The 26,432-nt window shown below is 41.7% G+C and overlaps 2 protein-coding genes across 2 annotated transcripts in view; both read left to right on the top strand.

The window, feature by feature from the left end:
* The first annotated feature begins 3,503 nt into the window (after window positions 1-3,503).
* On the top strand, window positions 3,504-5,282 carry LOC131668928 (uncharacterized). The gene is made up of 3 exons (XM_058943425.1): window positions 3,504-3,963; window positions 4,039-4,983; window positions 5,035-5,282. Exons 1-3 carry the CDS (start codon window positions 3,504-3,506, stop codon window positions 5,280-5,282), a joined length of 1,653 nt encoding a protein of 550 aa, XP_058799408.1.
* A 1,876-nt stretch (window positions 5,283-7,158) lies between these two features.
* The window catches only part of LOC131668921 (protein prenyltransferase alpha subunit repeat-containing protein 1-A), a 54,291-nt gene continuing 35,017 nt past the window's right edge, over window positions 7,159-26,432 (top strand). The window contains exon 1 of the mRNA XM_058943411.1: window positions 7,159-7,241. Coding sequence (XP_058799394.1) covers window positions 7,159-7,241 — 83 coding nt within the window. The remainder of the gene's footprint in view (window positions 7,242-26,432) is intronic.

Below are 26,432 nucleotides of genomic sequence, written 5' to 3'. Positions count from 1 at the left end.
AAAAAATTACGATTTTTTTCATTTTTTTTTTCTCTTTTTCCTTATTTTTCGGCATGAAGACTTTCTTCGGCCAACTTTTAACATACATCATTCGATTCCTCGGACAAAATTACAAAAGAATATGTTTTCAAAAATATAAAATGATTGGTGCGTCAAAGAGAGATTGCCCAAAAACTACATCAGAAATACTATTTTCTGGGATTTTTCGTACCATCTCGCCCCATCATAAGAGAGATATTGCTTTAATGGCTTTCTTACCGCTCCCGTTCTTTTTCAACCTAAATTCATGGGAAAATTCATCCCTTGAATGCTAATGCAAGATATATCCTTGCAAGATATAAACAAAAATGCTAAAATCTGCTTCAATCTGTTAACATGTGCATTTGACAAATTCATGTGTGGCGGATATGGTCTCATCATATGTTCTCGTATATATATATATATATATACATATATATATGTGTGTGTGTGTGTGTGTGTGTGTGTGTGTGTGTGTGTGTGTGTGTGTGTGTGTGTGTGTGAGTGTGTGTGTGTATATATGTATATATATACATATATTTTTTCATTTTAATTTAATAAAAATACATGTGGTTCATATATAAATTGTGATACAAATTATTTGATATGTGCATCGCAATGAACTTACCTATACCATTATGACACTTTTAAATTTCAAAGATTCTGTATTGCAGATCCGTCATGGGGCGCTTCGTGTAAAAACTCAGAACCAACAGTATGAACCGTCTGTGTATGCTCACTATATATTATGTGGTAGGTGTTTGTTACGTGACGTCTTATTATGTTACAAATATATACTATCGAATAAAACCTTGCTCTCGGGATTTCCATTCGGACATAGCATAGCTAGCAGTATTCGTGTGGGACTGCATGCTGCAGTCAGCGTGCTTAGCTAGGTAAGACGACCCGCCACGAGAAGCGTAAACATCCGAAGCGTATACGATGTATACGCTTAAATAAAAATAACAGTGTTATACGATTTATTTTGTGTCTGCCTTTAGATTGAGAAAGTAAACACTTTTGATCTGTGGTAATGTACTATTGAAGAAAAATTGTTATCAAAATCTGTATTTGAAGTTTTATTATTTCTTTAGAATATCTAAGTAAATACCTGCTGTTGTATATTTTATAGATATTAGTAATTATCCTAAAACGTTGAGGAATATTAATAAATAGAAAGAATAGATTTGTCGTTATAGAACAGAATGGTAAGTTTTTTTCTTCTCCTTGTTTTTAATTAAAAATACACCTTGTTATTTCTTTAAACTTATTTCTTTTAACTTCCTTTAACATAAATTGCTCATAACTATTTTATTAAAAAATTTTATTTAACTAAATGTTAGAAAGCAATAACTTTGATACGACTATCACCGCATAAGTACGAAGTTTGTGTATATATAAGAATGGAAAAATGTTGAGGAAATCTTGTAGAAATCTTTGAGACAAGGAAATTGCTAGTAGATGGAATAAATACATAAACTCAAAAAGACACGAACAAAACATGAACGAGAACAACGCAGTGGTTAAAGGATTTAATTATTTATTGTCCGAACTTTACATTGCATGAAAATATTGAATTAATCAAAGTTATTGAATAGATTTGAGATATTTGGATTAGTTGAAATAAGAGAAAAAGCGCTTGAAAAATAAAAAAATTTTTTCTTGGAATAAGGATTTTGAGTAATAGAATGTGAGAGTGTGTATTGTGGGAATCAATAGTATTCGTGTCTCAGATTTGAAGAAATATATATAAATAAATATAATATTTTTCGACAGTGCGAAAAATTGTTTCTTTTTAAATAAAGTTGTGAATTCCTTAATTTCTGAGGGAAGAATTTTTTTTTTTGTTTCGTGAATTTTTTTCTAAAGTATAATTAAGGATATATAAAATTATTATTTTTTATTACTTATTATCTACAAGTATTCAAGTAGAAGGCTGGTAGCTTTTCTATGTCGCAGATACAAAACTGAGAAACTATTGAGAACCATTACGGTGCTGAAACCCCCCTTAAGGAGCTCCTCAAAGACGGACCGTGTCACGTCGGGGCTTCGTTCGGGGCTTCACAAAATTCTTGACTTACTGACAAAAATAAATTATCAACTAACTTTATATCTAAGTAGTGGTTCATAACTTTCCAATTGAGTACCGAATACAAAACAAACATCAAAACAAAAGTCTCAATTTTCAAGTTACCCTTTTTAGGTTTTCGTCCCTGAAATGCATCGTTTTGACAATAAATATCTTGTTATTTTGCTCGGCGCCATAAGTATTTTTGTATGCATTCATAAAAAGATATTTCAACTTTATATATCTAGTTTTTGAAATCGATTTGTGATGTTCAAGTATATGAATATTCATATTTTTTCACTGTGAATCACATGAATTCTACATAACCATATAACCTCTCGTAAGAAGGTACATTTCAAAACTTTATTATCTCCGGTATTTGCTTGGCGACCTGCATTTTGAATCATACTAATTTATTCATCAAAATCTCAACAAAACCACATATTTCATTTGATATTTATCTGCCATTTGACCAAAATTTTAGGAGCGACCTTAATATAGTCTCCATGCTTCTTGCGCATTATGTTGTGTAGCCATTCTCGATAAGAATTACCCATGCTCCCGGAGCATTAATTTCAAATGGCGTGAATGTAAAGTTTTGCGACATTAACAAAAAAATATTTTAAGATAGTAATTGTAGTATATCAGAGTATTAAATTTTCTTAAGTAACTAAGAAACAATTTTTTGGATATTTCAAGTTGATATGTATTAAAAAATGCCTACTTATTATTTTTACGTACAAAATGAGCAATTTAGATGTTAAAGGGGTAATTAATGTACTTTTTGAAAATGCAACTCGACTTTCGTTTGAAAAATTTTTCAAATATATTATGGTTTTTCAGGAAGCTTCCCGTCAACAAAGCGGTTCAAGAAGTTTTATCACTGAAAAATGCGTAAAATGCAGCATTTCTTTACGTAAAGTATCATTGCAACATGTTAAAATAATAAGTAATGAAGAAGAAATTACAGAAATTTTTAAACAGTTTTCTATAAAAACTCAGATAGGACAGTATCTTTGTAATCGTTGTAGGAAGCGATGCGTATTTCACATAGCAAAAAAACCTAAAAGTGAAAGTGGAGACACATCCCATAAATCTATCTTTGAGCCTAGCACTTTATCAGGTACGGAAAGTACGATTACTTCTTGTATAACGAGAAGTATATCACGCGAACCAACTTAGCACAGTAAGTCATAACACTCCTGAAAGTCAACCCACTTCGGAGTCTCAAACAACTGATTCGTCCCAGTCTTCGTCTTTCGATCCGTTATATCAGCCGTATCAATTACCAAAAATCGATTACATTTCATTACCAATACCCAGATGTTCTGCTTCTGAAAAATATTGTTTAGTTTGTGGGAAATTGGACAATAGGCAACGGGCATCATTTGAAGCTAGATTACATTGTTATAAAAAGATGCAGATTTTTATATCCAATGGTGCTCGTGTTTGTAAGGAACATATTTTGAACGATCGCTTTTACGAAGATGATTCGGCCAGAATAAAAATCACTTCAAAATGTTCTCAAATTCCAGTTGACGAAGTCACAAGACTAATTGAAGGATTAACTGTCGAGAGCAATAAGTCTCTCCTTCATGAAGCTGGGGCCTTTCATCTCAGTGAAAATCGACTAAAAACGCTCACAGGACTCACCAGTGAAAATATAAAACAGTTAAGTTCAATGATGAAATCGCTGAATAATTCGCAAAACCGAACCAAGGTCGAAGGCTTGATCACTTTTTTATTCAAGTTACAATCTGGAGCATCAAACAGTAATATTGCTACTATTTTCAAATTCGATCGAGAACAACTAGTATCTGATATTTGTAGTGATGTAATAAGAGCTTTTGAAACAGATATTTTACCTTTGAATTTTGGTGTGAAAAAAAATATGACGTAATTAGAACGTAATGAAGCAAGGAGATATTTGATTGATAACCATACATCTTTAGATGCTCGCAAATTACTCAATCTCAAACATGATCAATTAGCTCTAATATTCGACGGTACTTATCTCAAGCACCAAAAAAGTTTTAATAATGAATTTCAGCGCAACTCATACTCAGGACAAAAGAAAATGCCTTTGGTGAAACCTTTTACAGTTACTACAACAATTGGGTACATCGTGGATACATGTGGCCCCTATGAGGGTACAAAGAATAACGCTCACATCATGAAAAAGGTAATGGTTGATCCACACAGCATGTTTCAGTTCATGAAAAAAGGTGATATTATCATTGTTGATCGTGGGTTCAGAGATGTTGTTAGTTTGTTAGAAGAAAAAGAATTTATTGTCATAATGCCCGCTCTGAAGGGAAAGAGAAAACAACTTCCAACGAAGGAAACTAATGAGTCGCGTTTTGTAACTAAATTACGCTGGGTAATCGAAGGAACTCACGGACAATTGAAACAGAAGCATAAGCTTCTCCATCACCAACTCGATAACAAACTGCTTCTTAAGGCAAAGTCCTTGAATCGAATAGCGTGTTATTTAAACAATGAATTTGGAAAAAGATTCAAGACAGACGATAGTTTGAGCGACGAAATAATTAGTAGAATGTTGAGCCATAGAAATACCGAAAATACTTTAGCAAAAGAAGTGGAAGAAGCAAAATGGAGCCGTCGAGCTACGTCGTTTCAAAAATTTAATGCGAATGATCTTGATGATTTCCCAGAAATAACTAAAAGGAGTTTAAAAATTTTATTTTCTGGTACTTATCAGCTTGCCATGGCGATCTCATATTTGGCTGAAATATTAGATGAAAAAAATGAACTTGAATTGAAATATGTCAAAGCTTATAAGAACATCATCGCAGTTTCAGTACAATCATGTCACATAAAAAGCAAAATTTACAAATGCTACATCGACTATAAACCCAAGACCCAAGGACTTAGTGGTATACAGAGATATAGTATATGCGATTGACCAAATGGTTTAAGGACTGTAGGTTGTTGCTGCCATGTAGCTGCCATCATATATTATCTATCTTGTGCGAGATATCAGAGTAGAATTTTTCGGCCTGCTGAAAAGCTTACAACGCTCTTCCGAGAAGAAGGAGTTGATTTGGATGAAGCTATAAACGAAGAGAATGCTAGTCACAGTGAAACAATATCGACTGTCGGAGAATCTGCACAAAGAGAAATGGGTGAGAAAGAAGAGACAAGCGATAGCGAAGAAGACAATGACAGGGATTAAAACGTGATATGAATTAAATAATGAGATGCATGAAGCATTTCGTTTTTAGATGATAGATTTCTTATTAGTCCGAAATAAAAATGCTGTAATTTCATCAATGCCGATGTCCTCTTAATATTAAAAATGCTCTTATTTTCCACTAATTTTTAAATTATTATTTAGTACATTTTATTTTGTATTGATTCGTATCAGTGACAAATGAAGACCAGACATATAACTATCAGAAAAAACTCTGTTTTCATGTTACATTAGAATCACGCAGTCAACGTACAAGATTGGATGCCTAATTGAGGTATGTTAATATACATTTGTTATTATAAAACACACACACACACACATATATATATACGAGAACATATGATGAGACCATATCCGCCACACATGAATTTGTCAAATGTATATGTTAACAGATTGAAGCAGATTTTGGCATTTTTGTTTATATCTTGCAAGGATATATCTTGTATTAGCATTCAATGGATGAATTTTCTCATGAATTTAGGTTGAAAAAGAACGGGAGCGGTAAGAAAGCCATTAAAGCAATGTTTCTCTTATGATGGGGCGAGATGGTACGAAAAATCGCAGAAAATGGTATTTCTGATGTAGTTTTTGGGCAATCTCTCTTTGACGCACCAATTATTTTATATTTTTGAAGACATATTCTTTTGTAATTTTGTCCGAGAAATCGAATGGTTAAAAGTTGGCCGAAGAAAGTCTTCATACCGAAAAATAAGGAAAAAGAGAAAAAAAATGAAAAAAATCGTAATTTTTCGCGTGAAAATCATTATAGCGAGCTGCCATGTGTTGGAAAAATTTTTGAAATACGCTAGTTGGTTAGGAAATCTTCTCACGAGTAAAACTAAAAAAAAATCGTCGAAAAATATTGATTAGCGGCTGAGCTTAAGGACAAAACGTGAAAAAAGTGACGAAAAACGGTTTTTTATGTCCCATTTTACCCCAACTTGACTTTTTGGACTGGACAACATTGAAAAGGACTTCTCATTCGATGCCAAACATGACACCATACTTGGTTTTCTAAACCAGATAGGGGCCCAAATCAACATATAAACCCGGCTATACCCTTTATTGGAATAAAAAAATTGTTTTCTTCTATATTTATTTTTCCATTGCATACCTTTCCATTATAAGTATTTATCGTTAAAACTGGGTAATTTAAAGCTCCTAATATTTAAAAACTCTTAGATACCGCGGTTATTTGTTTGTGCTCGAATGCAGCGTTGCCACATTTTTCGTGTAACGGCCAGGAATGCTACAAAATATGGAAAAATAATTGTTCTTTTCTTTTATAATTTTTTTTTCTCATCTTATATAATTTTCTTTTTTTCTTTTGATTTTAAATTTAGTAATTTATAGTATATATTTTTTTGGCCGTTGCTCAACTTTTTATAAGCTTTTAAAATCAATTTAATCACTGCAACTTGACAAAATTCCATTAGAACCCGTGTTAAAAAATAACATTTTTTAATCAATTATTATATAATAATATAGTCACTTACCCCTATTTTTTTTTATAGAAATTAAATCTAGAGTGATCGAAGCATATTATATTACATTTATAAGTTGCTACAGGTTTTTATAACATATCCCTCAAGCCACCTTAATTAAAAAATAGGTGCTACTGATAGCTAGAAAATAAAATTGTAAAACATCCTCTGACACAGATTTATTCTTACCAATATCTCGACAATTATGCGATGCGGAATTTGTTTATTATCAGATTTTTAACGAGCAGATCATGCGGAATTTTTTTATATATATTACTTCCCAATCCTTGATATGAGTGTGTTAAACTTACGGAGGTACTAGCCGACATGTAGTAAACTGAACTGAAATTTTACACCGTGTTTCCATGAAAAGAATGAAGAAATTGGAAAATAATTTTTTCGATGCTGAAAAAATCTTATTTGACATTGAAAGTGTTATAGGAAAAGATTTCAATCTGTAAGTTATGTATAGTATTCTAATATTCTAATAATGTAATTCATTATATATATATTTCTTTCTTTTGATCAATGGTTATTTTGTTTTTTTGCACTACATTTGTTCAAAAATTAGACTTATGTATAGTGTTTTTCATTTTTTTGTAGCTTGTTTGAACAGTAATATAAACAGTTGACTGTATAAAAAAATTACAAATTTCCTAGATAATCGTTTATATTTATATTTATATCTTTTAGAACATAAATGAACAATATTGAAGTTGCAGCTGTATTAATGGAAATTTGTTTTGATTGTTGTAAACCATGAATAAAAAATTGTTTATTTGAATCAAGATCTATTCTGACATGTGTAAATTTTCATCAAATTTAACTGTTTATTAAAACAATAATTATGAAGGTAAGTCAATAATTGTGCACATGAATTATTTGCTCACTGTGCATAGTACAATAGCATAAAAATTGATTCATTTTGATTTATACCATATTATTGTGCATAATAGTTAATGTGCAAAATATAATTATGTGCATAATTACTAGCTTGATGTTATAAGACTACATAAAGTTGGTCTGAGCAATGAAAAACGATATAAATTTGAGTCTTGGCTTTAAAAATTATTGATACACTACTTGTCTTGAAATATGCTAAAAATATTTGTATTTATTCATTTTGAAACAACAGTAATAAAAAAATGAACAAAATTTTATCGAAAGTATTTTTGCTACTTTATACAAATAATTCAATAATAAGAGATATTTCATGTTGGTTTGGATTAGGTCTTAGTTTTTATGATTTATTTCTTTAAATCCCAGTTTTACTTGCTGCAATTTATAAAATTTTCTATTGGTTTTCATGAATTTAGATTCTATTAATTTTTAGTATTGTTATGGACATGAATCACAAAAATTAAACTATTTTGATACATATTATTAATGTGATACATATTAATATGATGATCACACAAACATGTAGCAATAGTGGTTTAATAGTAGTATAAATAAAGTACCTTATTTAATTTAAATAAAAGTTCAGTAAACATTTTATTTGTATTTTATTTACTTTGAAATTAATATATATAATTATTAGTGATTTTTCTAAGTCTTCTTTTTAAGTCTGTATATCTTTGCATTCCTGAGATTGAATTTTTGCAATTTAATAAATATTATTTTAACATTTATTCAAAAATGCTAAAAAGTTGTATATCTATGTATACGATATCCAATGCACCAACTTAATTTTTTCAATTAAGATTTTTCAGGTTTGACGAAATAGTTGATCTTACCATTTAACATGAAAAAATCATTGAAAATTTGTTTCTATTTTTGTATTTTCCTTTACAACATTTTTCTACTTATTATAGTGAGTAAATTGTTCTAATACTAAAGCTACAAGCTTGTATATTCTATAAATCACATTACTGTGCAATTTATTTTACCTAATGTATTAATGAAAAACTTGCACCAACTGCACAATATTTAATCAATACTAAGTTTTTGAATATAAAATTTATTTGTAGATATTTTAATCGTGAAAGATAAGTATGTTAAAAACATTATTAAATATTTGTTGCACAAATAACTTTTCCATACAGATAGTGACTTTCAATATAAATATATTTTTGATGTTTATATTTGAACTTTTACATGTAATATTAAGCAAAAAATACAATTACATCATTTTTGAGACTTAAAAAAAATGAATAGGTTACTTTATAGTTACAGAGAAAACCATACTCGTAGTTTTGATTTTCAAAATAAAGTTTTTGATGTTGTTAATAAAGAGTGATCATAGAGTTAGTTATAATATATTACGCCTGATCATAAGTAAGAAACCAAACATTTATAAAAATTTATAATAAACAACAGTGGTTGCCTTGGTAACATGAATACTCTGATTTATTATAAATTTCATTTTTAATAGAATAGAATAGGAGTCATTTTTATATATTCTTATGTTAGATGTTGTATGAGAATAGGTTCCAGCATAAGAGGAGGCGAAATCATCCTACGGGACTAGCGATGTTTCATACATTAAAATTGATGTAAGAATTTTTAGTAGGGCAAGAATACAATTCATTGGAGAATACACTGCTTGCGGAAACTCTAATAATTCATATCCCATGACAATCACCAGATTTACTATGAGAAGCTACGAATATGCCGTAACTTAGCAGGTTTGACAAGAACTAAAACACGATGATTTCCGCTTTTCTCATTCGACTCAATGGGCTCGCGAATTTAAACAAGTTCACAGAACTGCGTTTAAATATATAGAAGGTATATTATTACCACGGTGACTCTCGATGCATATACTCACACATACACGTAAAACACACGCATATACGTAAAGCTACAAAAATACGAGGATAAAACTCAACTGAAAATAATGTATTTTCATATTAATAAGGGCGTAATACAACTGATAAACCACCCTCATATTCGCTAAATCATCTAAATATGAAAAAAAAATTACTTGAAAAATCTAGGAAGATATTCTAATATATTTATATTGTAATGGGGTGGATATCCGTTCAAATTCGAAAATCGGAGAGCAGGAGGGAACGGGTGTCAGTCAACCAACTTTCTACTGTCGTGAAATAATAACATTGAAATTACAGTCAAGATCACATGCGAGATCGCTTATTACTTCTTATTTCTACAATGTATTCGGCCCGCGTGTTTATGTTTACAAAGCGCACGCGCGACAATAACATGCAGTGTCGGATCACTCGCCGCTCTTTGTTCGCCGGGTTAATACATGCACGCTTCTTATGGAGTATGAGAGATTAGTTATCGACAATTCTATAGCAATCGCGAAATTAAGCTGGCCAGCTTACCTTATTAGCAGCCGCACGGTGAACGAGAAAGAAAAAGTTCACAACCAAATCTCGGGGAAGTCCGCTTCCATGACCAGGCGGTTCTCGCTTTCGATTTCGCCGTCGATGGCGAAACCTCACACTCACACACGCTCACACGCGTTCGTCTCCGTCAGGCGAAGGCACAGCCTATCTCTGCTCTAATCAGTTCGTCTCGGCACTCTGGAAAACTCGGTGAAAACTCTCTTTCGTCACTAACAGAAGCTGAGATATCGATAGCTAATCCTCGACTGCTTCATTTTCATACGCGCGCGTTCCGTCCCGTCTCGTGCCGGATTCCCTCGTTACATCTTTCCCCAACCAGTAGGTGCTGCCCCCGCAGGCAGCCGCACGGTTGACCTGTCAGCGCTAATAAGACGTTTACCGTCACAATATATATAAAAATAATTCTAAGATATTATTAGATATTATAACCGGGTAGGATGTTTGGTGAACTACGCAGTGTCTAGGTTCGCGGGCAAGCCTCTTCACGTACACATACGATAAGCGCGAGTTACGCGAGCGTCGCCATGTCGACACAATGGCGTAAGCTTTGGCGACGCTCTGTGTGCTTATTGACGATTGCTCCCACGGGCAATCACAAATGCTTTCTCTGCGTCGATCCTTGCACTGCGACCTTATCTTGGGCGTATACCTTTGTATCCGAGCGAAGTTCACGTTGATTACTGCCGTTACTTTTATTAGGCAGCTTCAGCCTCGCTCAAAAGTATTGGTGAATTCTGCTATGGATTCCGAAAATGGAGACGAAAGCACGAAGGCGTATGGCTGATGCGAGCATACGAGTATGGGAATGGGCACTTCTGAAGGCTCAGTAAATGATTAACATAAGTCGGTCTTAATTATCACAATGTTATTACTTATTAAACTAAGATTTGTTTATAAATTGAGGCCTATGCCGCAATGATAATTACTAGTGTGTCGCAGATGCGGACGCAGTCATCTTTTTACTTTTGTGACTGATCTCGTACATAGATTTCAACTGGTCTGCTTTATCTACACGTCCCATATAATTATTGTAGTCTCGAATAAGTTGTGAACAAGTGAGCGGAAGGAGGCTTCCATCTTTTTGGCGTCTACCTATAGTAGTACTTATGCAAGGACTGTGAAAATTAGACAAAAATAGATGGATCTATTATCTTGCCATTTCACTCAAGTAATACCTTTGTATGAGGTTCGGAATTCATAATTTCCTCTTTCTATATTCTTGTTAACTATCTGATTTCTAGGCAAGCCTTTGCGATTACTCGTCACCGTACCATATGTTAAAATGTTACATGCTTTCAGGTCAATCATCAAGTTAATACTAGTAAAAAAATTATAGAGTTAATTTGATAATTATTAAAAGTACTTTTGATGTCAAATCCTTTACAACTCTCTTGCCTAAGTGCTTTTCTACTCTACCATTAATTTTTCCTGTATAAATTCGAAATTCACAGACAAAACCATGTTTATCTGCTCTAACTGAAACTTTGAAACCTCTCTTTATAGGATTAACCGGACAGTATTGTTTCAGGGTACTTTTGTTCTTGAATTTTTATCATGCTTTCATCAAAACTTTGTTTTCAGAAAGTTTGTAGTATCTTAAATAGTATTTTGAGAGAGTGTCTAGTAAGGGTTTTATTTTGTAATGTAGTAGAGTAAAAAACCTAGTCAGAGGCATTATAGAGCTTATACAAGTATTATGCAATTGAGAAGTTAAAGACCAATAGTCCCGAAGAGAAGGTAATTTACTCACTCCCATCATGATATTGATACCAAGAAATATTAATATTTTTTGCTAATTGTTGCTAATTGTTCTCTTTCTTCCATAGTGTCTGTTACTTCGTCTAATTGTAACTGAGCTAAATGGCCTGCAGCCTTGTATGATTTTAATAAGCTTATAGCCCTTTTTCCAAATTTATAAGTTAATTCGTTACTCCTTTGAGCCATACTTATTAATTTTGTCTTTATGCAAAATAAATTCTCTAATAATTCGATTTTTTCTGTATTATTCATAACGAAATGTGTTCACGCAATAAATTGGGTATAATTATTTACTAACATGTATATGCTTGATATAAGCTTGCAAAAAAATGGTCTAATTTTTTATATCAATCTTTTACTCCTCCCTATCTAAACGAACGTGTTTTTTCCATGGTGGAATTGATCGAATGCAAAGCTCTTGTAATACGGGATAGAGTCTAGTATCCATCAAGCAGTTTTCTACATGCTGCGTGTTGAGTTTAAAGGTACACTCTATAACTTTTGCTTTCAGTGATGGTGTGTCCGGGGAACTCGCAGAAGTTGGGGAATTTGGAGGGGCGATTGGATAGTTCCTGTTGGTCACTGATCCCTGCTCGATATTATTTTGAATCCTATTAGGCCAATCAATAAAAGATTTTTCGTGACATTAATACTATCAGCAAACCGACTATGCAAAGTTGTTTAATACTATGCGTAGATGAAAACGTATATGTTTCCAACTCGCAACTTTCATTTAATTACTTTTTACAGCCGTTTGAAATTTGCAAAAACATGTTTTTCGCCTATAAAACCAAAACTATGGAAGTTAGGTATGTACCTCAATGGAATAAGATATAGATAATAGAATTATCTATAAAATGAGCTATCGCTCATCTCAATCGAGTAATTAATAATCAATACAAACATGTGGCAAATTAGATGCGCTTCATGGGAACAAAAAGAAGGAATTATGAAGAAGAAAAAGAATCTGACACAGTAAAAGATATACATAGATCAGGACTGGACGTGGAAGCAGAGAAGGATAAGAGAGGAAGTAAGAAGGAAAGCGAAAGAAATAAAAAGTAAAGGTAAAGAGGTAAAGATGTAAAAGTTAAAGTGTAAAGAGATAAAAGTTAAAATGTAAAGAGGTAAAGGTAAAGAGGTAAACGGGGTGAAGTTAGAGGAAGAAGAATGGTGGTGGAGCGAGAGAGAGGGAAAAATGGTAGGAAAGGGGGTGGAAGAGTTTCGAAAACAATAGGGATAAAAGAGAGAGGGGAGAAAGGCAGTAAAAATACTATTCTGGAACGTGGCGGGGGTGAGGAGCATGAAGACGACTGGGAATATGTTAGGGAATTCGACATAATAGGGATAACGGAAACCTGGGTGAAGAGGCAAGGGGCAAAAACTGGTGTGGAGAAGTAACTGAAAGGGTACAGCATAGAGTGGAGGGACTCAAAAAGGGAAGGAAGAAGGGGGAGAGAAATAGGGGGAGGAATAATGGCGGAAAGAGAGAGGAAAGGGATGAGTAAGGTTGAATGGAAGAAAGAAAGGACAAGTGAGGTAATAGTAGGAGAAATAAAGATCGGAGGGAGGGAATACATGATAGCATCGGTGTATATGAAACATGAGAAAAAGGAAAACTATGAATACCTAAGCGAAGAGATAGAGGAGAACAGAGGGAAAACAATAATTATAGGAGGAGACTTCAACGCAAGAACAGGAAACGAAGGAAGAGAATGGGAGACAGAAGAAAACCTAGAAGAAATAAAGGCCAAGGATAAAGTGTTAAACGCAGAGGGAGAAGAAATGATAAAATGGCTAGGAGAAATGAGCTTAGCGATAATGAATGGGAGAAAAGAAGGAGATGAAGAGGGAGAAATAACATATATAGGAGCGAGAGGAATGTCAACGATAGACTATGTAGTAGGTAACGAGGAAGGTGATGAGGCGATAAAAAGGGTTCAAATAAAGGAAAGGGTAAAGTCGGACCACTTACCAATAGAGGTGGAATTGGGAGACAAAATAGCGGAAGAAAGAAAAGAAGAGGAAGAAAGAATGATAGACGACTGGAGCGAAGAAGGTATAAGGGAGTATCAGAGATGGATAGACGCAATAGAGGGAACAGAAAAATTGAAAGATATAAAAAATAGAGTGAAGAACGCAGTTGTAAAAAAGAAGATAAGGAAGAAAAAAAGGATCAAAAAAAGCTGGTGGAGAAAAGAATGTAAGGCAAAAAGGGATAGGGTGATGACAGAGTTAAATAAGGTAAGAAAAGGGGAAGGAGACAGAGGCAAATACTTAGAAGCAAAGAAAGAATACAGAGAGGAAATAAGAAAAGCAAAAGAAGATGAGGGGAAAAGAGTGACAGAAGAAATAAGAAAAGATAAGACGAGAAGAAAATTCTGAGATAAAGTGAATGGCAATAGGAAGAAAAGAATTGGATTAGATGAAAATATAGGAAAAGAAGAATGGATAAAGCACTTCAAGGAACAATTGGGAGAGAAAGAAAAGGAAGAAAGCAAAGGGGAAAAAACCGAATACAGCGAAGGAGAGGAAGGTGAAGAAATTAAAGAAAGAGAAGTAAAAGAGGTAATAAGAAAAATGAAAAAGAAAAAGGCGACAGGAGAAGATGGTATAGCAAATGAAGCGTGGGTGGAAGGCACGGAAGGCTTGATAAAAGACATGACAAAATGCTTAAACGGAATATGGAACGGAGAAGGATATCCGGAAGAATGGAGGAAGGGAATAATAGTACCAATATTTAAGAAAGGGAGGAAAGACGAAGTAGGAAACTATAGAGGAATAACGCTGATGGATACGGGATATAAAATATATGCGGAAATACTGAGGAAAAAGCTGGAAAGAGAACTAGAAGCTAAAGAAACTCTAAGCGATACGCAGATGGGATTTAGGAAGAAAAGAGGAATAATGGACGTAATATATATATATTAAAAACAATAATAGGGAAGGAAATAAGGGAAAAAGGAGAAAAACTGTTCGTATTCTTTGCAGACATGAAGGCCGCTTTTGATAAAATAAAGAGGAAGAAATTATGGGAAACAATGAAAGAGAAAGGGATAAATAGGAAAATTAGGAAAAGAATAGAAGAAATATACAAGAAAACAGGGAGTAAGGTAAAAGTTGGAGAAATAATTGGGGAGTTTGAAACTTACAAAGGCGTAAGGCAAGGGTGCCCTTTGAGCACCACGCTATCTTGCCTTCGCCGACCTGGAAGTGAAGATCAAGCAGGTACAGGAAGGAGGGGTAGCGATAGGAAGAAAGAAAATATGGACATTAGGATATGCAGATGATATAGTGATGATGGCAAAGAGTGAAAGTGGAATGAAAGCAATGCTGAAAAAATTAAAAAGATACCTGGAAGAAAGGGGATTAGAGTTAAATGTAGGAAAATCAAAGATGATTAAATGCAGGAGAGGAGGAGGAAGGGGGAAGAAAGAAGAATTCGAATGGGATGGTGAGAAGATAGAGATGATGAAAGAGTACAACTAGTTGGGATATGTGATAAGCAGAAATAACAGAAATAAAAAGCAGATAAAGAAGGTAGAAGGGAAAATAAATATGGGACTTTAAAGGCTATGGGGGCTAGGAGAAAAGCTATTTAGAGAAAACTGGGAGCTAAGGACCTGTTCGATGCTCTAGTGAAAAGCGTGATTATGTATGGAGCAGAAATCTGGGGATGGAAGAGATATGAGGAAATAGAGAGACTACAACTAAAATACATAAAGTGGGTATTAGGATTCGATAGAAACGCGCCAAGTTATCTAATACGATGGGAAACTGGAGGACAACAAATGAAAGAAACAGCATTAGAAAGAGCAATGAAGTATGAAAACGAAATAAGAGAAGAAAGAGATGGCTCTATAAAAAAAGAAGCATGAAGAGAATTAAAGAAAAGGGAAAGAAATCAAAAAGATAAAAAGGGTAAGAAGGAGGAGATAGAGGAAAGGCTGGAAAAAAGTAAAATATACAGAGAGAGGGAAGAGGGAGATGAAATGAGGGAAGAGTTTTGGGAAGAAATAAGAGATGAGCTAAGGAATAAAGATGAAAAAGAACTAGAAGAAAAACTAGGAAAATCAAGATACATAAACGAGTGGAAAGAGCTGAAAGAAGAAATGAAAAGGTATAGGTTAAAGGAAATTCAAGGAGAGGGAAGAATAAAAGGCCTGCAAATAAGGGAAAGGTTTAGGTTAGGTAATGAAACGAGAGGAAGCAGGTATTGGGAAAAAGAAGAAAATGTGAGATGCAGAATGTGTATGAAAGAGGAAGAAAATTGGACGCCCATGGTAGAAAAATGTGAAAAAAGCAGAAAGGAAGGGGAAGAATGGGAAAAAATAATAGGAAGTAAAGAAAATATAGCGTGGATGATGGAGATAAAATGGAAAAGAAGAAGAAACGAAGAGAAGAAAGAAAAAGAAAAGCAAGAAGACGAAGCTGCAAGACCCTAAGGAGAGACGGAAACAGAAGACAGAGAAGCAAGACTCGCAGACACATCTACACACACATACATATACAAGGTGTCAAATAAGTAACGGAACAAGGCTGTAGCTTTTTAGGTACAGATTATTAGACCAAGGTCAAGGTCATTCCTTTAGTAACTTTCAACGCGGAATACGATGGTGACCTTGGATTTGACCTTGAGATTGACCTTCAAGGTTATTTCAAGGTCAACTTTGTTTTTTTAAATGGGAACCCCTATTTTTGACAACGGCAATCGAAAGAGCGGGAAATTTTACGTCCAAAAAGGTATTTTTAAATTTTTTTTCATGGCCTTGAGAAGGTCGATTTAAGGTCAAATGCTTGAAAAACTGCATAAAAGCGTTTTTTTTTTTTTGAAGATATCGAAAAATGACCTCTACAAAATTTGTTCAGAACAGAGTGGGCCACCCAATGCACCAAAAACCTTTGACCTTTAACCTCATTTTGAAGGTCATTTCAAGGTCGAAGTGTTTTTTGTAATGGAAATCCCTCTTTTTAACCCCGGATACGCACATAGTGTGAAATCCGACGTTTGGATAAGGTATTGTGTTGAGTTTCGCGCTATGTGCGAATCCGGGGTCAAAAAGAGGGGTTTCCATTACAAAAAACACTTCGACCTTGAAATGACCTTCAAAATGAGGTTAAAGGTCAAAGGTTTTTGGTGCATTGGGTGGCCCACTCTATTCTGAACAAATTTTGTAGAGGTCATTTTTCGATATCTTAAATATTAAAAAAATGCTTTTAGGCAGTTTTTCAAGCATTTGACCTTAAATCGACCTTCTCTAGGCCATGAAAAAAAATTTAAAAATACCGTTTTGGACGTAAAATTTCCCGCTCTTTCCGAATCCGGGGTCAAAAATGGGGGTTCCTATTTAAAAAAACAAAGTTGACCTTGAAATGACCTTGAACATGACCTCCAAGGTCAAATCCAAGATCATAGAAACATGGCCCCCTCAAAGTTGAGTAACTTTTGTCTGAAACTTTTTTCGATAAAACTCACTCCAATCTAGATATCTGAGTGGATCACTTAAAATGGGCCACCCTGTATATGTAATATGCTAGTTTTGGAGCGGTCCAGGCCAGCTGATCAGTTCCTTTGGAACATTCAGTCTGGCTGGTTGTGTTCTAGCTATTCCGAAATCTGCAATTATTAATTGTTATTGGTCATAGCACCTTCTTTAAATCAACCACATAACATTTAGGTAAGTTTCTGAAATTTTATTTATATTTAATATATAGATATTTGTTTTGTGTAGAATCGTAGAATAAAAGTGGAAGTGTAAATGTTTCTTTAAATTTAAATTTTAGAAATATAATATATACTTCGTACAGTATACAGTACAGTACAGTATATACTTATATATATAAACGTGTATTTGTATATATATATATATATATATTGTAACAGGCTGTCATTTAGTCAATCAATCGTTGAATCCACCTAAAAGTGACTATACGACGCCTTGTTATCTATGTGCGTATAGCACAGTACCCTACCTTGCCCGAAGTGCGCCTGCGCAGAGTCTCTCCGATGTTCCGAGCTGGGTTCCCCCAGCTCGCCACTTGGCGGCGCTGTCGCTGCTAGCTAGTAGCGCTCATGCGGCCGCTATCGGAACCTAGATTGAGAATTCCCGCCTAATGTTTCGCACACTTCGTGCTACGTTACCGGCGAATTCGAATATAATGTAAACACAGCTAGGCGCGACCTTCGAACAAGGGAATGACAAAATAACGACTAATAAACTCGTTTGAAAGGAACAAAGGATGATTTATTTAATCAAATCAATTACACGGAGGGTATGCCGAGAGTCTCACGCACGCACGCGTGAATGACAACACACGCTTTTCGAGAGAGAGAGAAAAAAAAACCGCGATGCCGCGAACTACCTGCTCGCACGCAAAACAATAAACTCTCCGCGCTCGCTGCGCGGATTCGCACGCAAAATCGTTATTACAATCGACAAAAGGGGAAGGTGCACCTACCGCTATACCGCAGGGGATACGGTGGCCAACCGTATCCAAAAGACAAGTGTTGAGACGCCGCTACGCTGCTCTGCCTCTGATGCTGTTGCCGGTGTTGTTGTTGCCGCTACTGCCGCTGCTGTTATTGCTGTTGCTGCTGTTGCTGTTGCAGTTGCTGCTGCTACTATCGCTGCTGCTGCTGCTGCTGCTGCTGCTGCTGCTGCACCTCACCCACGCACGCTCACCAGGAACAATGTCAATGTCCAAAACGAAAACGAACGGCACGGAGAATATGGAGGTTAGGCGCACGGATCGACTGAGTAGCACAGTCATACTGGCGCTCGGAGCCTCCCCTCCCGGTCGTTGCCCCTTACGCGCTCTCTCTCTCTCGCGAACCGAACGCGGCTCACCTCGCTTAACCGCTAATTACATCGCGCGAGTCAAACGATTTTCGGTAATCGTTGCAGCCCCCTCCTAGCTTCGAACTACCGGATCGAACTACCCTATTGACTCGCGACCCCAAGGATAGGATTGGGAAAGGAGAAAAACCAACACATCCTATTCTCAATGTACACATTTTATTGGCCCATCCCGGACCACCGATGCCCCCCCGTCACCTGCCGGAGCCCCCTGGCGCCTTGTGCCTGGGATAGCGCCAGTGCTCCGCTTTGTTGGGGCATTTCGATGTCGTCGTGATGCCGGGATGGCCGCAAATGTAGCAGCCCCTGCCCGGTCTCCTGGTGAGGCTGGGCTCCGCCCCATGGCCCTGGCCTCCTGATGGCTGCTGGGGCGGCGTGGCTGCTGACGCCGGGGCGGCGATAAAAGTAACGCCGCCCACCGTGGCGGATGTGCGTCCCCCCTCGGTTCGCACCACCACGGTAGGGTCGGTGACCGACCCGTCCACCCGGACCACGAACTCTTGTCCGGCGCCGGGGGCCCCCGAGACCCTCTTCGGTTGGGTCTTTGTCGGGGGCTTGGCCGGAGCCCTGGCCGCGTCCCTATTTGTCGGGGCCGCCGGCGGCAACACTGCCGGCGGGCCCGCGGCCTCTGGGGACCCCAGCCCCCGGTCGACGTGCAGGAGGGCCTCACCGTAGGCCCTCTGCCGCCGGACTACCGGAGCCCATTCCCCCAGCATTGCCTGGGCGCCTCGGAAGTCGAGGAACTCCCCCAGGTGCGCGTGTACCTGGCGCTGGAGTTCCCCGACAAACTTCCAGGCATTCTCGAGTTCCTGGAGGCCCAACCTCACGTGCCTCCAGGTGTTTTCGAGTCCTACCTGCTGGGGGACTCGTGGGTGGGTGCAGACCCAGTGCTGTTGGCCGCAGGCCTCCCTTGGCCCGGGGCACTGGGTCGAGCTCTCCGCTGTTGCCGTGCTCGACCCTTGGGTCTGCACACCCTGGTCCGTGGTGGACTGAGACCGACGGCCCTCTTCGGATGGGCCGTCGGTCTGGGTGGAAGCTTCCCGGGTCACAGGCCTCGAGGTTTGGGCCCTCATGCCTTCCCGGAGGAAGTCATCCACCCGCTGACGTGAGCGGCCCTCTCGAGCGGTCGCCTCGACTTGGGCCCGGACAAATCTTCTCAAGTCGCCGATCAGCCGATCGGCGCCCGGGCCCAACCCCAGGTCGAGCAGCAGCTGGGTGGCCGTCTCGAGGGCCTCCTCACTGATGACCAGCTTCCTCTCCATCTGTAAAAGAGAAGAAGTGGGGTCAAGGGATTTCTCAGGTTCAGCCCTTAACCTACCCGTCGCCGTGTAACGCTCGGCGCTATTGTTTACGAGGACGCCCCGGTCCCCGGCGCTTTCCTCGCGAACATGGCCCATTTGCGGGGGCAGCTGGCAGCACCACCTTCCGCACGTGCTGAGCGGTTTTACGTGGCCTGCCCCTTCCCCTTACCGCATTGCCATCCAGGTCGTCTCCACCTGGTTCTCGAGGTTCGCACGCGGGGTTTTTGCGCGGCCTTCCTCGGCCACGCTTAACCGGCGCCTCGATCGGTACTTCCGGAACTGCCGCGGGTTTCTCACGCTCGTTCGAGGGGGCTGCATTCGCGACGCGCTCGCATATCGGATTCTCGCTGGATTCCTCGATCTTCGCTGGCGGGTCGCCTACGCCCTCCTCCTCGTCCAGCGGTGCTGAGTCCCCGCCTCCTGGTTCCTCGTCGTCCTCGTCAGAGTATGGGCCGAAATAGGGCTTGAGATCCTTGGCGTGGATCAGCTCGGGCAACTCTTCCTGCTGGTTACCTAGGCGGTAGGTATTCGTCCCACATACCTCCAAAATCCCGTAGGGACCAGCGTATTTCGGTGCCAACTTCGCCGAAACGCCCTGAGCTGCGGAAGACAAGATGCGGTTCCGCTTCCACACCCAGTCCCCAACCCTAAAGTCGGCCTGACGTCTTCTCCGATTGTAGTAGACCGCCTGACGAGCCGCCTCCTCCCTGGACTTAGAGCCAGCGCGTTCCCACAAGTTTGGTAACTGGCGCATGTGCTCGCCCCATTCGGTCAGTTCTTGGCCGTCGGAAGCTTCCCGAGCCAACTGATCCTGGGCCCTTCTAAAGGTCGAGGGGGGAGTAGGCTGTCTACCGAAGACCAGCATGGCCGGGCTATACCCTGTCGCGCTGTGAGTTGCCGAGTTCAACGCAAAGTTGAACTCAGGCAGGTGCTCGTCCCAGCTCTTATGGTCCCGCTCCACATACGATATGAGCATGGCCTTGAGGGTTCGGTTCACTCGCTCTGTGGGGTTTGCCTGTGGGTGGTAAACTGGGGTAAGGGCGCGCTGGATGCCGTTCCTCGACAGGTAGGCATCGACCTCTTGATTTTTAAATTCGGTCCCGTTGTCCGAAAGAAAAATCTCTGGCGCCCCAAACCTGGTGACCACCCTCTCGTGCAATTCCCGTACGATGGTCCTTCCGTTGGCCTTACGTACGGGCACGCACTCCACCCAACGAGTGAACAGGTCTAAAAAGACCAAAATATATTCGAACCCTCTCGAGCTCTTTGGGAAGGGGCCAGTGATGTCACTGGCCACCACCTGCCAGGGTCGCGAGACCTCTCGACGACCCATCAGCCCGCAAGGCGGCCTTTGCTCTGCCTTGCATTGCTGACATACCGGGCAACTCCGCACGTATTCTCTGACCTGATCGTACATCTTTGGCCAGAAATACAGGTGCCTAGCCCGGGAGAACGTTCGTTCTCTCCCCTGGTGTCCCGCTGCTGGCGCATCGTGCACCTCCTCAAGCACTTGATGCCTCTTCTCGGCAGGAACCACTAGCTTCCAGGCTTCCTCGTTGTCGATGGACCCTTCGCTCTCCTCAGTCGGATGGTAATGGTACAGTCTCCCACCCACTACCTTCCAGGTAGGCTGAGAATGTGGGTCCTGGCATACCTCCCTGTATCTCTGAAGGTACCAGGCATCGGCAGTTTCCGGCTGATGAGTCATGGCACCCACTTCTACCACCCCCTCCTCATAGGCCCTAGATAAAGCGTCTGGCACCACGTTGAGGTCTCCTTTTCGATACTCTATATCGAACACGTGTCCTTGTAGTGCTAACGCCCAACGCGCTAGCCTTCCTGTAGGATTCCTCATACTGTGGAGCCACTTAAGGCAACTATGATCGGTGATGACTTTGAAGTGGTGCCCCTCAACATAAGGCCGGAACTTCCCGATAGCCCATACTACTGCCAGGCACTCTCGTTCGGAGACTGTATAGTTCCTCTCCGCGCTGTTCAAGGAGCGGCTGGCGTACTCAATTACGCGCTCCTGTCCATCGACTTCTTGCGTCAATACCGCGCCTATCCCGCTATCGCTCGCGTCCGTTTGTAACACGAACTGCGCGTTGGGATCTGGCGACTGCAAGATCGGTGCCGAGACCATTGCATCTCGCAACCGTTCGAAAGCCTGTTCCTGTTCCTGCTGCCAAGCAAACGGGACACTCTTCTTCGTCAGGCGGTTTATCGGCTCAGCGATGGTTGCGAAGTCGGGTATGAAGCGACGATACCACGACATCATCCCCATAAATCGCTTCACCTGTCTGATCGTCCGTGGTACTGGGTACTCCATGATGGGCTTGATCTTCTCTGGATCTGGCCTTACCCCTTCACGGTTCACCAGGACCCCCAGGTACTTGACTTCCGACTTACAGAAGTGGCTTTTGGTCTTATTCACCGTGAGGCCCGCACCCAGGATTCGTTGTAAAACCAATCCCAGGTGTCGCTTATGCTCCTCAAAAGACGGCGAGATTATAATCACGTCGTCGAGGTACGCAAAAGCGAAAGGATCTAAATCCGGGCCAATCACTCTGTCCATCAACCTCTGGAAGGTCGCGCCGGCGTAGGACAATCCGAAGGGCATTCTCTTGAACTGAAAATGCCCCAGGCCGGGGACTGTAAACGCCGTAATTGGGCGCGACTCCTTTTTAAGAGGTATCTGGTGGTACGCGCTACTCAAGTCCAGTGTCGAGATGAACTTAGCATCCCTGATCCTTCGCAGGATGTCGCTCATGAAGGGCAATGGGTAGGCGTCTGGCTTGGTTACTGCGTTTACCTTCTGGTAATTTACGCAGAACCGATATTTGCCGTCTGCCTTCTTAACCATCACCACTGGACTTGACCACCCGCTGGTTGCTGGTTCAATGACGTCGTTGTCCAGCATGGCCTTGACCAGCGCGTGCATTTCGTCTCGCACCCTGTCAGAGACCGGGTAGTATTTCTGTTTACAGGGTCGAGCGTCTCCGATGTCAATCTCATGCTCGACCCCCACAGCACAGCCTAAACACTCGCCTCCGTCTGGAATTAATCCATCGACGAGGCTAGCCACTTCTTGACGCTGTGCTTCCGTGGCTTCTACCAGGCCTACGGGTGCGAGGCACGACGTACCAGTGACGCTTGCCACTTCCAACGGTACCGCCACTTTGGCTTTCGCCAAGTACAGCTGGTCCGTGTCAGGGTTCAGGTTGGCGCTGAATTCCCTCACGAAATTCGCGCCGACGTAGCAGTCATCAGACAGCAATGGCGTTATAGCGACCCTTACATCTTTTGTGATTCCCCCTACTGTGAAGGGGAAAATCACATGACCCAAGATGGGACATGGGCGACCGTCAGCGAGCTTCGCTTCTCCCGCTCGCGTGACGTCCAGGCCCAGCCCCATATCAGATGCCAACCTAAGCCCGAGTTGACCCATTACCGTTGATGAGGCCCCGGTGTCGTAGAGTGCCCTTAATTTATAGGCACCTATTCCCACCTGAAGCCACCACCTGGTCTCATCCTCGGGTCTGTACCTGCGGGGAGCTTTCGCCGTCTTTCTCCCCTCTGTGGACGGGAGGCTTTCACGGCTCTTCTTGCCTTGGGCAGCCGCTACTCGTGTCGACGTGCCCTCGCCCGCAGGTGTCTGGGTCGCCGGCGTATCCTCCGGAGCGTCAGGTGGTCTCCTGGAGCTTTTGTGTCTGGTGGTCTCCTCTCCGGCCCACTCAAACCCCTGCTCCACCACCTGAATCCGGCCTCCGTACCCTTCGAGGATACAGAATGTCCGGCTACCCAGATCAGGCATCTGTTCGGTCGCTGTCGCCTCTAACGCCGCTGCACTGCTGGGTCTCGTGGGGTCCGGTACCCCTGTCGAGACCTCCCTGAACCCTGAGGTCGTTGACGGGCTCCTGCCACGCTCAAACGACCTGCGACGAGAGGTCACCTTTACTGGGGACGCGGAGGGGACCTCCGTCCTCCGCTTCCCTGCCCGTTTCCCTTGTTGCAATCCGGGCAGTACCTTCTGGTAAAGCCCAGTTTGCCACAAGACGAGCACTTGATGGGTTGGGAGTAATCTATTTTCCTCCGCTGACCCTCTCGTCGCTGGCCAGGAGACCCTGGGGGGGTTTTATTCCTCCCCTTCTCTTGTGGCCGACCCCTCGGCCGCCTGGGAGAGTTAGCCTTCCTCTCCTTAAAGTACCGGTCCATATCGCGCCGCAGGGTCGCAATTTGCGACGACAGATCCTCAATGGGGTCTGTTGCCTGCGCTGCAGCGATTGTGGGCCGGTCCTCGGGTCTCTTGGCCGGGGTTTTAACCGGCGACTCGGGTTGCCGTTGCTCCCTACCCCGAGACTTGCTGGACATGGCCGCCGTTCGGGGTCCTGCCCGGGGCGGTGGTGCCTTAGCTGACACCCCCATGTGCTCGGGGTATAACGTGGACGTTGGTTCCAACCTGGTCCTCGGGCGCTCGTCGTCCCGCAAAGCGGTTTCGATCTCGGTCGCCCGGGCGTGAAACTCGTCCACGTTGGAGAACGCGTTCCTTCGCAGCTGCATCCGGATGGCGGGTAGGAGATTCGCATATAGCAAATCTAACTGCCTCTGCTCTGGTAACGGCGGACGCAGCTGGGCTAACATGAAGAGAAGGTGGCAGGCGTATTCTCTTACCAGCTCTCCTTTCTCCTGGTACCGAGCTTGGGCCTCTTGCAGCAACCTCTGTTGCTGAAGCTCACTCGACCCAAACCAACGTCGAGCGCCTGCCACGAAGTCGGCGTAGTTTCTCCATTTAAGCTTGTTAAGCTCGTACCAGGTCCTCGCAACGCCTTCGAGGAGCTCTGATACCGAGCACAAGATCTCGCCGTCCGTTAGCCCAGACCCCGCGCGTAGATCTTCTAGCCTAGACAAGAAGGTGTCTACGCACTCTGAAGCCGTACCAGAGTATCGCAGCTTCCACCCTCTCACAATCCTACCCGCGTCCCGAGTCGCGTAGTACCCCGACGCCGCATTGGCGTCGTACCAGGCGGATCCTTCTGGGATCATCTGCTCTTCTTCAGCGTCGGAGTCTCTTGGACCTCTTCTCCGTTGCTGTTCCGTCCTTGGAGGCATCTGCCGTTGGGGAGCCTCTCGAGGTTCGCCAGGGATCGATCGCTGGGGCTCCGGGGTACTAACTGGTACCCTTGGGTCGTAGTGGCACGTATACGTGGACTGGAAGTCCACGGTCCTGCGGGGCCGCTCTGGTATGACCGTGCGTCGATTGGTGGGGTCCCGGTCTCTAAACTGCTGGAACTCCACCTGCAGAGCGGTCAGCTGGTCGCTCCACCGAGCGCATACCTGGTCGTGCTTTTCCAGCATCTCCAATATGCGGTTTATCCCGACCCGGTTGCACTCGATCTCCTCCTTGAGTCGCTCGGTCACGCACCGCTCTTCCTCTTCCTCTGGAGGATGTAGCTCCGCGTTCTCGAAGCGACGGGCTCTTCGCCTATCCGGCGATCCGGTGGAGCCCTTGTGCTCACTACCGACCCCCTCCGTGGGCCCCTTGACCTCGCCGGTCCCCCCTTCCTCTGCGGGCTCTCGCTCCCCCATCTCGCTCTGGCTCTCCTCTTCCAAGTTCTCGTAGACGGCGAGAGTCCGCGTCAGGTTCGCCTCCACCGCCTCATCCCTATATAGCAGCATGAGTGGGTGGGCGACGAGATCCTCGGCGTCGGCTGCTTCCAACTCCCGTCGCTTGGTTTCCAGCCACCTCTCTCGGCTCCGTCGCCTGCGTTGTGTGGCCTCCCTATCCAACGCCGCTCCTTGGAAGTCTAGGTCGATGTACTCGCCTAGCAACCAATATGCTAATCGGACTGCCTGCATCAGCCTGGGACCATCTGTGCGCAACTCTAGTTGCGTCAGGTATCTGTCCAGCTGTGTCGAAGGCAGTTCCGAAGCCCACCGGGTTATCGCGTCGGCGGTATCCTCCATAACGCTTATGTTAGGGCGTAGGTGACGGTTGAAGTTAGTTTTCGTACTCGATCGCTACCGCCTCCTATCGCCCAAGGCGCGAGCGGGGTGTTGCGATTTTTATCGCCAACTACCCAGTTACGCCTTTATTTACAAGGCAACAATACGCGTGGCTTGTGGGTGTGTGCAGGTATCGCGTAGTCTAAGGAAGTACTAACTTCCGCTTCGCAGCTACCTGCCTATAGGTGGAGGCTAACTGTTTGTTAGCTCCACCGGGTTAGTTAGTCTAACCCTACACACACCCTTATTGCGCGCTCTGCTGGTACTGTCGCTCGGTGACTAACCCCCACTTAACTACTTTAATGTGTAATGAAACACTTAAAAAAGCAAAAAATTAACCTAAATACAATTAGTCACCTTTTGTTTTCAAGTTAGAGCGACTACGGACGTCTCTTCGACCCCTGGGGTTAGTGTG

This window comes from Phymastichus coffea, unplaced genomic scaffold (genome assembly GCF_024137745.1).
Source record: "Phymastichus coffea isolate CEN01 unplaced genomic scaffold, Cenicafe_Pcof_1.1 PCOF00006, whole genome shotgun sequence".
Taxonomy (NCBI): domain Eukaryota; kingdom Metazoa; phylum Arthropoda; class Insecta; order Hymenoptera; family Eulophidae; genus Phymastichus; species Phymastichus coffea.
Note: the sequence above shows the minus strand (reverse complement) of the source record. Positions and strands in the feature narration are given on the sequence as shown.

What these genes read in the sequence shown, in the direction of transcription:
- LOC131668928 (XM_058943425.1), top strand. Translation starts at nt 3,504, where the DNA reads ATGCAGATTTTTATATCCAATGGTGCTCGTGTTTGTAAGGAACATATT. An exon ending in TATTTTACCTTTGAATTTTG is followed by an intron (nt 3,964 to 4,038) that starts GTGTGAAAAAAA and finishes ATACATCTTTAG; the next exon opens with ATGCTCGCAAATTACTCAAT. An exon ending in CAAGACCCAAGGACTTAGTG is followed by an intron (nt 4,984 to 5,034) that starts GTATACAGAGAT and finishes TAAGGACTGTAG; the next exon opens with GTTGTTGCTGCCATGTAGCT.